General features: G+C 37.4%; 2 protein-coding genes and 1 pseudogene across 2 annotated transcripts; 1 reads left to right on the top strand and 2 right to left on the bottom strand.

Moving 5' to 3' along the window:
• Positions 1-6440: 6440 nt before the first annotated feature.
• Positions 6441-8387, bottom strand: LOC9317553. The gene is made up of 6 exons (XM_021029355.1): positions 8305-8387; positions 7912-8130; positions 7550-7840; positions 7372-7428; positions 7038-7271; positions 6441-6939 (listed from the first exon to the last, which is right to left on the bottom strand). Exons 1-6 carry the CDS (start codon positions 8321-8323, stop codon positions 6545-6547), a joined length of 1215 nt encoding a protein of 404 aa, XP_020885014.1. The 5' UTR covers positions 8324-8387; the 3' UTR covers positions 6441-6544.
• A 1177-nt stretch (positions 8388-9564) lies between these two features.
• On the top strand, positions 9565-10720 carry LOC9315710. The gene is made up of 3 exons (XM_021027243.1): positions 9565-9647; positions 9795-10142; positions 10236-10720. Exons 1-3 carry the CDS (start codon positions 9629-9631, stop codon positions 10538-10540), a joined length of 672 nt encoding a protein of 223 aa, XP_020882902.1. The 5' UTR covers positions 9565-9628; the 3' UTR covers positions 10541-10720.
• Positions 10721-10966: 246 nt separating this feature from the next.
• On the bottom strand, positions 10967-14386 carry LOC9315709 (annotated as a pseudogene).
• Positions 14387-15165: the final 779 nt, after the last annotated feature.

The following is a 15165-nucleotide window of genomic DNA, read 5'->3' as shown; positions in this document are numbered from 1 at the left end:
TGGTAGGGACGGTGATTGCCGGGTTTTCTTGTTTATTCCTTTTGGCAAAACTTTCTTTTTCGTCCTCTACCTCCATCAAGTTGTTCGCGCGAAAGAGTGCATCCTGAATTGTGTCTGGTTTATGAAGTATTAAGTCTTCTTTAAACCTTGAATCATGTCGCAATCCTTTTCGTAGGGCAGATAAAGCTAATTGCTGCGAAATTCTTGGGAGCTTTGACAGCACTCCTTTGAATTTGGTGATGAAAACTCGAAGTGACTCATTAGATCCTTGCGATAAGTTCCAAAGATCGGCATCTGAAACGCTTTTATCCATAAGGATGGAGTATTGCTTTAAGAATACGGCTGATAGTTCGTCGAAATTGTTGATCGAACCCGGCTCTAATTGGGTGAACCACATTAGAGCTTGGCCACATAGATTCTCCGAAAAAAGCTTGCAGTAGCCTGCATCCTCATCAGCTTCATCTAATTCGACTCTTCCAGCAGCGATCAGAAAAGCTTCATCTAATTCGAGATAGCTTTTTGGATCCTCCAATCCGCTGTAAGGGTCCAACTTGAGTTTTTGGGAATCTTTGATCCTCAAACTTGCAATTCGCGAGATGAAAGGTGTTCGCCTAGCTTCTTCAATGACTCGATTGATGTCTGGCTCCGAACTTGTGGCTTGATGAAATTTTGATTTCATTTCTTTTAATTCCTGGCTAACCTTCCTCATGGTCTCGAACTGGTCGAGGTTCTCCTGCTCGTACTGAGCTGCAAGTTGTTCTTCATCCCCGAGCTGTGTCTCTTCTTCCAAAGTCTGAGCTACATTATTAGTAGCACCAGGAGTTGTTTGTCCGCTGGTTTCATTTCGTGCAGCGGAACTTGGCGAGTTGAATATCCCTCTTCGGATTCCCACAAGGTTTCCTGCACTTAAAGAGCGAACACGAGTTTGTATAGTATTGACGTTTTGACTAAGAGATACCTGGGATGTTTGCAACGTATCGACGGCCTTTTCCACATCCGAGAACTTTTGTGATATGTCCGACATGGTTTGCTGCATAGCTTTGAGGGTTTCAGCCAATGATGTCTCAACGGTGTCTCCTCCGGACATTGTTGCTTATCTCGGAAGTGTAATAAAGAAAAATCTGACCACTCAAGAATCCTATCTCCCCACAGACGGCGCCAAAATGTGGATGTCGGATTCACACACTCAAGTATTTTATTAAGTTGGAAAGATTATTCTTGAGGGACAAAGATGAATACGTAAAAACTTCTAAATTGCTACGAAAATTGCTATAGTATTTCTTTTTTGAAAAAGAGATCCCCTTTACATGGCCATTAGCCTCTTTATTTATACCTAGAGAAACGACATTAAAATAAATAATTAAGTACAATTATTCCTTCTTAAATGTGTCCGTTTTGATTCTTCGACTTTAATGCTCAACGTTTGAATTTGAGTTGACTCTAATCTTCATGGGCCTCGCCTTTTTGGCCCAAGTGTCCTTGAACCGTCTTACCCGTGTCTTCCACACCAAACTCGTGTCACAGTGCAGTCACTTCGGATTCTCGAAGTGGTGATAACCACTTCGACCGTTCCTTCGGCTCACGGGTCCAATGGGCTTTATCCTTTAGGGACCATTTTCTTGACTACGTGGCAATCTTTGGTTGGTCTCGGACTTCTGGTGCGGGATCCGACACCAACACCTACTGGTTTTATCTCAGATGGTGTCCTTAATGTTGGACCAAACACATCTCTTCTCTTTAATGAACTTAATTCCACGTTTATGGCTTCTTTACATTTTAGCCAATCTGATCTCTGAGTGCACTCTAATATAGACGTGGGTTCATGATCCTCATTTATTTCAATTGCTACCTTATATGCAAATATTTCATCGATGTCGACATCTTTGCGGTTCCATTTTATTCCAGACATGATATAATTTATTGATTTCTCATTATCATCTATCCCTTCAGGACCATGAGGATTGGCGTCCCAAATCTCTCTATTCGGTTCCTTAAGGTCTGCCGCGGCCATGTCTATGGTTTCCTTAACCTCGTTTCCTACTGCACCTTTCTTCGATTTTCGAGGATTTTTATCTTTGGAACCTATTGGTCTACCACGTTTCTTACGTGCGTTAGACTCTGTAGCAATTTCATTGATTCCCTTTTGGATATCAATACGTACTGGTGCATTACAAGCTGGTATGTACGATTTTGTAACTTTCTTTGGGTCAACAAAGGAATCTGGCAATTCATTAGCTAGCTTTTGCAAATTTATTATTTTCTGGACCTCTGATTCACATGCCAGAGTCCGAGGATCTTGCCAATTCAAGGATGTTTGATTCCATGATATTTCTTTTATATCTTTACCCAGCTTGTTCGTCTCTCCACCTAAAGTAGGAAATTCGGATTCATTAAAATGACAATCCGCGTATCTAGCCTTAAATAGATCACCCGTAGTTGGCTCTAGATACTTGATAATGGTGGGAGAATCAAATCCAACATATATTCCCATCCTCCTTTGAGGTCCCATCTTTGTTCTATGTGGTGGAGCAATCGGTACATATACGGCACACCCGAAAGTCTTTAGATGGGATATGTCTGGCTCATGACCCATGAGTAATTGGGATGGTGAATATCTATGTTCACTAGATGGCCTTATGCGTATAAGTTCTGATGCATGCAAAAACAGCGTGTCCCCAAGCGGCTACTGGGAGCTTCGACCTCATGAGTAATGGTCGAGCTATCAATTGAATTCGTTTAATGAAGGATTCCGCTAATCCATTCTGTGTATGTACATGTGCTACGGGATGTTCCACACTTACCCCCATGGACATACAGTAGTCATTAAATGCTTGGGACGTGAATTCACCAGCATTGTCTAGACGTATAGTCTTAAGCGGAAAATCTGGAAAGTGGGCTCGCAGTCTTATTATCTGGGCCAATAACCTAGCAAACGCTTGGTTTCTAGTGGATAGGAGACAAACATGTGACCATCTTGTCGACGCGTCAATGAGAACCATAAAGTATCTAAACGTCCCACATGGTGGGTGTATTGGTCCACATATATCTCCTTGTATCCTTTCCAGAAAACTTAAGGTCTCTTTATTTACCTTAGCCGGTGACGGCCTTATAATAAGTTTCCCTTGTGAACATGCTTCACACGTGAGATTCTTAGGGATAACTCTTTTCTCTTTTAGGGTGTGCCCCTTTGAATTAGTCATTAATTTACGCATCATATTTTGACCCGGATGGCCAAGCCGGTCATGCCATAAAGTGAATTTCTCGATGAACTCTTTGTTCATTGCCATATTAGCTTCGATCATATCGATTTTAGCATAGTAGAGACCAGTGGATAATGCGGGTATAGTCTCTAGGACTTTCTTATGTCCTTGGGTGATCTCAATTATATTTAGGAATTCTTTGTTCCCTTCACCCTTTGTTTCAATATGGAAACCATTCAATCTTATATCTTTGAAACTTAGTAAGCTCCTCTTTGAGCTGGGTGAGTATAGGGCATCGCTTATTTCAAGATGCGTGCCATTTGATAAAAGGATATGGGCTTGACCGTGGCCCTCAATGAGACTAGCTATACCCGCTATGGTGCTAATATTGGCATTTTTCAATGTTAGATTTATAAAGTATCTTTTGTCTTTTAAAATTGTGTGGCTCGATCCACTATCCACCACAAGTATATTCTTGTCATCGGCCATTTCTAATATTGACAAGAAATATGTCTTAGATAATAAAGCAAACGATTATATTAAAAACAAATTAAACTTAGATTTAAATCCAAGACATAATAGAATTCAAAAAAACATAGAATAGAATTCAAAGACATAGAGCATGAAAACATAAAGCAAATTAAAGCAAATTAAAACACAAGATGTCGAATTTAATTTTCCTCTCTTAAGCAATCCGAAGTCTCATACTCCAATTGGTCATCGTTCTCATGGTCGAAATCTCCATCACCATCGAGATGAGCCAAATTGGCTTCGGGATTCTTCTTTATCATTTCTTGATAAGCATCGATTAGATGTTTAGATGTCCTGAACGTCTTAGCCCAATGATTGTCCATTCCGCATCTATGGCAAACGGATTTGGCCTTGTGTTGCGGTTTGAAGATTCCGCGGCCACGACCTCGACCATTGTTCCCACGGCCTCTACCACCATGGTGGTTTCCTCGGCCGTAGGAGTTATGGTTGCTGCGACCACCACCACGTCCTCTACCACGGCCACGACCGTGATACCCTCTATGGACGTAGTTGGTTTCTTTGGTCTCTCGAGGTTCTTTGGCTATTTCGGCCTTATGGGCTTCCGGCAACGGTGTGGATCCTGGAGGTCTCATTGAGCTATTCATTAGTAATAGCTCATTATTCTTTTCAGCAAGGAGTAAGCAGGAGATCAAACTTGCATATGTTTTGAATTTCATTCCACGGTATTGTTGCTGAAGTACCACATTATTAGGGTGGAATGTTGAGTATGTTTTCTCAAGCAAAGTATTATCAGTCACCTTTTCACCACATAGCCTCAGGATTGAGACAATCTTAAAAAGCTCGGAGTTATACTCCTCCACGGATTTGAAATCCTGGATCCTGAGGTTTTTCCAATCATATTGGGCTTTCGGTAAGAGTACCGTCTTTTGGTGATCGTATCGCTTTTTCAGCTCGATCCAAAGATCGAGAGGATCCTCGATAGTAAGGTACTGATTCTTAAGGCTCTCTGCTATGTGATGGCGTATAAATGCAATCGCCTTAAACTTCGACCTCTTCTCACACTCGTTGTTTTCCATAATGCACTCGGCGAGATCTTTGGATTCAAGGGCTATCTTAATGTCCAATGCCCATTGTAAGTAGTTGTCGCCGGAAACGTTGAGTGCAGAAAACTCGAGGTTCTTTGTTTTCGACATCTACAAGCAAAAGGAGATTGAGTCAAAATCATGTAATCGTTAATGTCATGCGGTATTAAAAAACCAAACATGAATCGATTTACTTAAGGATTTGACTTTCCTCGTAGGATTAAATTTCCTTTTCTAAAATATTTCCTAATTTGATTAGGGTTTTAGAGTTTTAAGATTTCCTATTTTTATTTAAGATTTTAGGATTTCTTATTATTCCTAGGATTTAGGGTTTTAAGATTTCCTATTATCCCTAAGATTTAGGGTTTTAAAGATTTCTTATTATTTAGGGTTTCCTATTTTATTTAGGATTTTAAGATTTCCTAGAATTTAGGGTTTCCTATTTTATTTAGGATTTTAGGTTTTAGGGTTTTGAGATTTCTTTTAGGATTATCTTTTCTAAGTTTTCTAGGGTTCATGCAATTTTAGTTTTAGGGTTTTAAGCATGTAATCAATCAAAGGAGCAAACAATCTAACAACCTAAACAATCTTAATCAAGCCGATTTAAACTTATGGAATTTTCGGATTAGATTCGTTTTAGTTTTAGGTTTAGACCTTTAAAGTTTCGGTGATTAGCTTATGTATTTTCGTTTTGCGATTTTAGGTTTAGACAATAAAACTTCTCTAGCAACTTAGGCGATTTTAGCATAAGCAATAATCAACTTTTCTAGCAACCTAAACGAGTCAAACAATCGGATCTCACAAGCAATAGCAATCGCTTAAACAATCAAGATTCGTTTTAGTGTCTTAGCCGTTTGTTAAGTTCAAGTTCATGATCGGTTTTCACAAGCAAAAAGCAATCGTTTATACAATCAAGATTCGTTTTAGTGTCTTAGCCGTTTGTTAAGTTCAAGTTCATGATCGGTTTTCACAAGCAAAAAACAATCGTTTATACAATCAAGATTCGTTTTAGGTTTCCACCGTTTGTTAGATTCAAATTCAAGTTGGGTTCTTTAGCTTTAGGGTTTTGATTTTACCTTTCACCTTTTTGGGATTGTATGGATTAGAACCGGGAGCTAAAGACCTCGGTTATCAAGCTTATCACGAACGTATGAAGCTAGGAGGAGATCGCCGATCAAGGAGCAAAGCGAGCGGTCGGCGGTTGGTAGCTTCAAGCGGTGGGCGAACTCGGCTACTTTAGTTTTAGGGTTTTCGTTAAGAGCAAGTCGTGCTGATAACGTGTTGTAAAACTTGTTGTTCGATTGATTAATGAATGAGGTTCGTTACATATTTATACATGATGAGAGGAGACAAATCCTCATTGGGTTAGTAAGCCCTAAAGTCCAAAAGCCCACTAAGTATAAAATAGACCGTCATAAGGAGAATCTTCTAGAACATGGGTATGGGCCTTCTAGGACATGGACATGGGCCTTCTAGAATATGGATAAGGCCCACGGTTATGGAGTCCATCCAACATGTGATTTATAACAAATACAACTTTGTTACAAAATAAATTATTTCTTTTGGAATCGAAGTTTGAGAGATAGATAAGAATATGGACAATGTCGCAAGAAATTCCAACAAACAAAGAGCGGATAACTAAAGAGAAGAAGAGCTCACACGTAAATAGTTGAAAACAGAATTAATATAAATAATTCTATAGGTTAAGGCTTCAAATAAGGAAGTAGAGATTAGAATAAAAACAGAACGGTCATGATCTACGCAGAGAAGCTAGTCCTCACGAAGTGCTCTTCTGCCTTGACGAATTCGCCTTGGCTTAACTTTCTTCCGCATACGCTTCATCTGACTAGGGGCTAGAAGAAATCTGCCAGTAACTTTACCTACATCTAATACGCATCCTGGCCATTCTGAGGTTTGGGACATCTCTGGTGCAAGCAGATTAGGCTGTACTAAGAAAGCATTGTAACCTCTCGAATACAAACCTTCAAGAGTAAAGATCAAGTCAATGACTCTTGGGATGCCGTCTGTCTTGACATCGTCTCCTTGGATGTTGTTTGAGATAACGATCACATTTGATGGTGCAGGATATGCCACAGGTGTGTCTATTGCCCATAAACTAATGTCATGTAACATCATATTATGTCTCGCATTTTTATCCCCTGGAACTATAGAGATACATCAACAAAGATTTAGATTACATACATATATAAGAGACAAAGATTGTTTTAAGAGCTAAGGCTTAAGTAAAAAAAAAAGAATTCACCTTTGGGAAGGAAGTAGATTTTGGACTTGCGATACTCATGCAACAATTCATCTGATAAGGTTATCTTCTCAGCATAAGCCCATATTGACATCTCGTAAATATAATAATCTTTTTTCTCAAGATCTGTTCTAATTCTCTGATAGATCGATTGAGGATCAAGATCATTAGGGAGTGATGAATCATCGACGTCCCAGAAGACACCTGTCTTAGGCCCATCGACGCGTGCGATAGGCTCTGCAAGGTTTCATCAAACGAAAAAAGGCATAAATGGGATTACAAAAGAATTAGATTTCATAAAACTCGATACTTATCGATCAAGAAAGAGAGAGCTTACTGGAGAAATCTTCGTTGTTGATGGTTTCAATCGCCAGAGAATTTGAGACTAGAGAACCTGCTTAGACAAAATTGAAGAATGCTGCATTAGGAGGACATATATAAATTTAAAACCGAAAACAGAGTTTAACATAACAAAGGACAGAAGCTCTCAGGATGAGAATAAATATTGTCAACACCTTGTGAGCTTCCACTTTGGTCATCCAAAGGGTTTCCTCCATTAAAAAATCTAGTAGAGTCAGATATTGAGTCTGCATTACGTAAGAGCTCTTTTGATGCGGCCTCATCATGAGGCTGTACCAAGAGAACATTGAAACCTCTTGATTTCAAAGCGTTAAAAACCCTGACGAACTCTGTGTCATCGGGGAGGTTTCTTGAGATTAACATCACATTTGGTTGCCTCTTAAAAGAGCTCGATGCCCAGTTAAGAATGTGAAATGACATTAAGTTAACTCGAGTGTCTTTATCCCCTGCGAAAAATATATCAAACATAGATTTAGCCAGGAAAGAGTGTTACGAGGGTTTATGTAAAGGAATTCACCTTCGGATACGTAGTAGATGTCGGCTTCGAACCATTCACCTTTTGAGGCGATATCCTTCTTCTCACCCAAAGCAATGAATTCGACCGGTTCAAGAGCATAAAAACCCAACTTCTCAAGAGCTGATTCGATATTACCAGAAATCGAAGGAAGATTGACATCTTTAGGGATTGGGATTTCCTCCACGTCCCAGAAGACGCCTGTGACTGAGTAACAATGACCTTCACGTAACAAAAACGGACAAGGCATAAACAAATCACGAAACCCAGGGGTTTTAAAAGATCGGTTACTATAGAATTAGATCCATAAATCGAACGACTTATAAGTGCTGGTTAACAGATACAGATAGCTAAAATGAAATCAAATTCTTATCGATCAAGAAAGAGAGATCTTACCGGAATTTTCGTTGTCCATGGTTTCACGGAGAGCTCGCCACTCGCCAGAGAATTTTGAGACTTTTTCTCTTTGGAGAAAAGAGAAAATTAGGGTTACAATGGGTCTGCGAACGAGAATGAAGTCTCTAAATATTTTGGTTTATGTCAAGGCACGTGAAACAGATGAAACGGAGGCGTTTTAAGTGACTGTTATTAGTTTTTTTTTTTTTTTTAATACTAGTGTATGTAGTAGCTACGCTTAGCATGACTCTTGTATATCGTTTTTTTACATGTTAGATCACTGTTATATATATATATATATTTAACAAAAATAACATATATATTTATATATATATTTAAATAGAACCATATTTAGAAAGTTCCTCAAATAACACCATAAACTTCAATTAATTTTTATATACAAATTATTTAAATTTAATTAAAAAATTAATAAAAAGTGAAAATTTTCTGTCAAAAGTTTTCCACAATGTAAAATTTTTCCATCAATTTTTTTTTTATCAAAAATTTTCCAGAATGATGTTTTAGCTAATTGGCCACATGTCTCTTGAGTTTGTTACTAACATTGTGAGTGGGTGACTTTAGTTGTTTACTTGTTGAGTCGTAAAACGCGTAACATATATTTGATTTTTTTATTTTTTTTTCATTTCCATGCTTAAATCTAAAAATGAATGGAGAAATTATCAGTTCAACACTTCCCACACGTTAAAAAACTTACTAAAATTGTTGGCCAATTAACATACAGATTAGTGGATACCAAGCATGAAATTGACATGCTTTCTTTCATCGTCCACGTTAAAAAAAAAACTTACTAAAATTGTTGGCCAATTAACATAGAGATTATTGCCTTATTGGATACCAAGCATGTGAAATTGACAGATTCATCGAACACGTTAAAATACTACTAAAATTGTTGGCCAATTAACATAGAGATTATTGGATACCAAGCATGAAATTGACAGACTTTCTTTCATCGTACACGTTTTGCTAGTATAATTCTTCGAAAACAATTGAATCACACGTCACATATAATACAGATAACACCTTAATTTAAAAAAAAAAAAAAAAAAAAAAACTATCTGTCCCACACTTCCCACACGTTAAAAAACTTACTAAAATTGTTGGCCAATTAACATACAGATTAGTGGATACCAAGCATGAAATTGACAGGCTCAAGACGCCGCCGTTTCATCTGTTTCACGTAGTAACATTTCCTTATTTATTTGTGCAAAAGTTTCATGTATTATAGATTTCTTTCTCACTCGCAGACCCATTCTAACCCTAATTTCCTAAAGAGAAAAAATTGGCGATTTCTCCGTCGAAAACAATGGAAAACGAAGATCACGGTAAGATCTCTCTTTCTATCGCGTATTTATTCTTGTTCCATAAGAATTTGTTTGTTTTGACTTGGTCTTATCGATATATAATCAGTTAACTAGCAGTTCTAATTCGATCGATGTGATGATTTATTTTTTTCGTTTCATTTTTGTCAGACGGTCCTTGGTCTTTTCCCAAAAAACCGGTTCGTGCTCGCAACCTTGTTGCTCCGGATCCGGCTCGAGATCCGGCTCTGAATAAGGATATAACAAAAGCGGTGACGGTTTTTATAGACATGGATACTACACAACTACCGGATGATCATGGGAGATTGAATGACCTAAGGAACCAAATTGAAAACGCCTTGAAAACATGCGACCCAACCTTACATGTTTCTTATCAAATTTATTGTTATGGAATTGACAATGAATATAATAAAAGTTGTCGTACGTTTTTGAAGACTCGTGGGTACGAATTCAAGTTGAATCCGAGTAGAGGTTCATATTGTGGTAAACCAGCTTGCGGTACGTGTCAAGACGATCAGCTTTACAACTTACCCAGTTTTGTACCATTTCATTATTTCTTATTTAGTTGTCTAACTTATTTTATTTTTGCAGTAAAACGATATCCAAAGAAAGATTTGACGGAGTTAATCATGACTCAATCAGTTCTTTTACATGCCTTCGATTCCCTTCTTCAGTCACATTCTTCTCGCCATATACTCCTCGTGTCGGGAGATGGTAATAGTGGCTCGTTGCGCAAGGGTTTGACAAAAAGAAATTTCATCACATATGCCGCTGTTTGTGGTGATTCTAAGTTGAGCCTTTTTATAGATATGAATCACACCTGGTATTGGTCTAGGATGGTCGAAGGAGGTCTCTCCATCCAAAGAGAGATAGATCAGGAGGAGGCAGAAGGCTAGAGAGGAGGAGGCAGGAGTAGGCGAGGAGAAGGAAGATATAACTAACATGAGATCTCATTGATTATGTAATTAAAGTCTAGATTGTTTTAAATAATCTCATACAAATCGTACTTCATTTCTTACCAGTAGAATGAAAGAATCAGCATGATTGGAACAAAATGAAACTTTGCTTTAAAGAAATTCAAGTTCAAGTCTTTCTTTAATACAACATGACATAAAATGCGCAATAGTTGAGTAACATTGAATATATATGTTATGGTTATTTTCAGTATCCAACTCATTAGACTGATTCCTTTACCACACCAAATCTACTAGCTTGTAAGGTCAACTAGACTACTTTGATATGTTTGTTATGCTTATCCAATTATGCCGCCAAAAGAGCTTATCAAGAACATATTCAATTATGGATAAATGATCAGACTGAAGTCCATGAAAAAGCTATACCGCAATGATATCAGATATCCCACTAACCCCCCGATGAAGTATATCATCAGCTAGATTAAATGCTTCCATTACCGGAGTAGACTGAGAGACATTTGGAATGACATGAGAGTGTCAACATTATCTCGGAGATATTAGATGCAAGCCCTTCTTGATACCAGACCATTGCTACTTCGCCCATCAAATGAGAAAGGCGTTGTGTCAATACCAACCGTCAATATACCAATTCCCTTGGCAATTACAGGGGCTGCGCCAGTGCCAGTTCCACCACCCATTACATCCTATAAAATGACGAAGACATGCGAGCATCAACGCTCAAGCAGTGACACTGATGCTACAATAATGCTGGAGGCAGTGGATATACAAAAAGAATCCATGATTGGCTATCAATTACCTAAATCTTCTATAGTTTGACACATATAGAGACCTCACTGTTTTGAACAAAGAACTAGGTAATAAGTGATTGAGAAATGACAGAGACTAAACCTCATTTTCTACGATCAAAGTTTATAGCTAAGAAGAACATAGTGCAAAAGTTATAATCCTATATATTTGAGGACATAACTGTGACAAAGACCATCTGAGCCATAAAAGAGCCTCTGCAATAACTTCTTTGCTCTCTCTAGCAGCATTAATTCCGATATCTGGATTACCTCTAAGCACTAAAACTCTTGTAAACTCCTTACCAAGTTTTGCAACCTATTATCTGGTAAAACGGGAGACATTCTCATAGCCTGAATATCGGTATTCACAATCCAGAATTCCACGCATGACATTTCACTCTCTATCATATGATTCACAACATTTGATCCACTGCCTCCCACAGCAATAACTTTAATCCTTGCGTCATTGTAACTGCTCGGAGCAGATGGCTCTTCAAAATGCTCGGTAACAGGTCCAATAGACGTTTCCTTCTTGGATTGACTATTGTATTGGTCCCGTCACCTCTCTAAGCATCGATATTTCTGGGTGAAAGGATCTTGAGCTTGGCTTTGGAAATGCCATGGAGAGTTTCTGATTGGCGAAGATCAGACAAACTCTGTTTTTCTTACTCTCAATCATTCCAAAAGAGCTAACACTGCCTAAATGATTCTCTGGTAATACATTCTAAGTAAAACACGGTGGTGAAACGTAAGTGGCCATATTGAAACCAACGACTGTAGTAAATCACAAACTCCAGAACCAAAGACCAATCCAATTCCACTGGTTATTTCCTAGCAAGACCTGTTCATGAAAGTCTAAGAAGTCAAACTCAAAGCTCTCATTTAAGAATTATTATGAGTCAGTCACAAAGGAAAACACGAAATCCAGCTGCATTCTTAAAGTTAAAGGAAACAAAACCCAGCTGCAACTTTGCTCCATTGTTAACCCAGTAGTAGATATCAAAGTCTCATAGATTGAGAATTAGTGGATCAGATAAAAGAAGTGAAAAATCAGTAAACCCAAATAAAATTAAATTGCTTTCGCCATTAAAGATGGGTATTGCGAAGTTTGCAGCATTACATAAAAACAATTTAAGACCGAAGAAAAACCCTAAAAAAGCTTCAATTTTTTTTGGGGTAAAACTGCAAGGCAAAGAAACTCAAAGAGAACAAAAGGGCAAAGCTGGATAAGAGTAGCGGAAGAGTTGAGAGAGGTAGGAGAGAATAAGTGATGAGGAAGGAGCTGAAGGTCCGGACTCTGGAGGAAACTATCAAGATGAACCTGCAATAAATATCTCCAGCAACAACATTCAGAAACAGAAAACGTCACAAAGAAGCCCATGTATTGAAGCCTGCCTATTCACAGAAACAAATGGATCCAGTCAAGTGGGCCAACATTCACAGAAGCCCATGTGGTTATCTTAGGTAAATGTTATACTATATTTTTCTCAACAACTAATTATTTCTATTAACAAAATCCAAATTATATAAACTGATGAAATCATAGTGGAATCGCAAATTAATAATTTAAGTAAAAGCGGATAAATTGGCTCGACAAGTTCGTACCGAACCGCTTCACATCACTTATGTAAACAACATTCCGCATGAATGGCTCTTTTGAGCGTTAAATTTAAGCTGTTGACAAAAAAAAAAAAAAATCTAAGTATTTTATGATAAACAGATAATTAGTATCTTGTCTCATTAAAGATCCCCTTTTTAAAAATGATGATACATTTATCCTCCTTTTTTTTTTTTGGACAGCAAATTATGTAATTATATCGTTTCTGTGCATGGTCATTATCTTTTCTTATGAATGCGTACGTAATAGGTTTTGACGGTACAGTTAGTACGTAATTCCGATTGTTAATAGCAGGGCCGGTCCATGAATTTTGGTGGCCTAAAGCATATTTAAATAATATAGTTTTATATATAAAAATTAATATTAAAAATTTGTCATTTAAATACTAAAATATATATAAAAGTTCAGTTTTTGTTTGAAGAAATTAAGAATATTATATAAGATTTAGTAGCCAAACTAAATAAATATTTAGAAATTTTGTTGATAGAGAAAAAAAGAATTAAAGCAACAATTGATAAATAAATAAATAACAATTTTCTCCCCCTCCACAAAATAGAAAGGAAAAAACACGTAGTAATCAAAAAAAAAAAAAGAGAACCGACTAAAAAAAAAGGGAAAAAAGGAGAAACAAAATATGTACAAGTAAAGACTCGAACCCACCAACTTGTGATACATCAATGAGTTACACAACCAACAGACCAAAGGTAACTTTACATACTTGTGGCCTTAATGTTTTATATATATTTGGTGGCCTAAAGCAAATGCTTTGGCTCCCTTATGGGTGGGCCGGGCCTAGTTAATAGTATTCAAAAAATTTCTTCAAATTCGTCGGTATGAATATTTGTTTGAACGATTATCTGTTGATGATATATCCTTGTTCAAAAAATCGCTAGGCGTTAGTGGGGCGTTCGAGCTGGACCTAGCGATTAATCGGTTAATCAGAGATTACACAGAAATTAATCGGAGATTAGTTTTAGGGCTTTATCTAATATTTTGGATATATATGAATTATTTGTTGAGAAATGATATAAACTCGGTTTGGTGTAGTGGTTTCAGTTGAAGTAGTGCACTAATAAACCCAAGTTCCAGTCTCAAGATCTCATTTTTGCTCTTTTTTAGTTTATTCTTCAATGAAGGGTAAACCGGACTTTACACAATCATCTTTTTCACAGATTTTGACGAGTTCTTAAACCTAAGAATGTCGGCTGCTCGTTTTTTAATACGTTTGACATCATTTTTAACTCGTTTTTCTTCTTGAATCTGCACAAATATGATAGATCTTACATGTATAATAGAATTTTAATCATAAACTACAAAAAATTGTTGTTCTCCGATTTGGACAAATCCCGTGGCTACTTACCGTCGAACGCTTAACCGGCACTTAGGCGGCCACGGAGGCCGCATTTTTTAACAAGGGATAATATAGAGCAATATATGGTAAGTGATTTTGAATTGAAAATCTTAATTTAAATAGAGTATAAACGATCATTGTCTAGATATTAGTAAACATTGTCTCCAGATTTTCCGCAAACGAATTAGATTTACATATATATAGTAAAAAAACAAAAAATCTTTATAATTAATGTCAATGGCATTACATTTTAAATAAGTGCCAACTCCATGATTTATTTAAAAAATCTCTCCGAAAATGTATATATAGATGTAGAGAAAGTGTATTCTTCTTATTGATTAGGATATGAGTACAACTCTATTTATACAGAGCGAATGATAATCTAGAATATTCAGTTTAGATTACAAACTTGATTGAGAAGTAACTTACCATATTTACAAAGATACTCCGTGTATTCTATATACGTACTCTCAAGATAAACGATCGGGAGAGAAGCCTATCTTACTAGAGTGAACAGCGAGGAGGGATCGTGACGCGGGTTTCGTTAGCGTGTTTGCGAGCTGGTCTTTGGAGGAGACATGAGCAAGTCGTAAAAATCCAGATTAAACCAGTTTCCAAACGAAATGATAGTCAATGGCCACATGTTTCATACACGAACGAAACACCGGTTTAGTACTAAGATATGTGGCACCAACATAGTCGCAATAGATGACATGTTGAGTGGTTGAAGAGACTCCCAATTCTTTCGTAAGAGAAGTAATCCAACCTAAATCTGCAGTTGTGTCAGCAATAGCACGATACTCTCGACTCCCACCCCAATCGGGGTCGGATA

This window comes from Arabidopsis lyrata (assembly GCF_000004255.2).
Source record: "Arabidopsis lyrata subsp. lyrata unplaced genomic scaffold ARALYscaffold_4, whole genome shotgun sequence".
Classification (NCBI taxonomy): domain Eukaryota; kingdom Viridiplantae; phylum Streptophyta; class Magnoliopsida; order Brassicales; family Brassicaceae; genus Arabidopsis; species Arabidopsis lyrata.
Note: the sequence above shows the minus strand (reverse complement) of the source record. Positions and strands in the feature narration are given on the sequence as shown.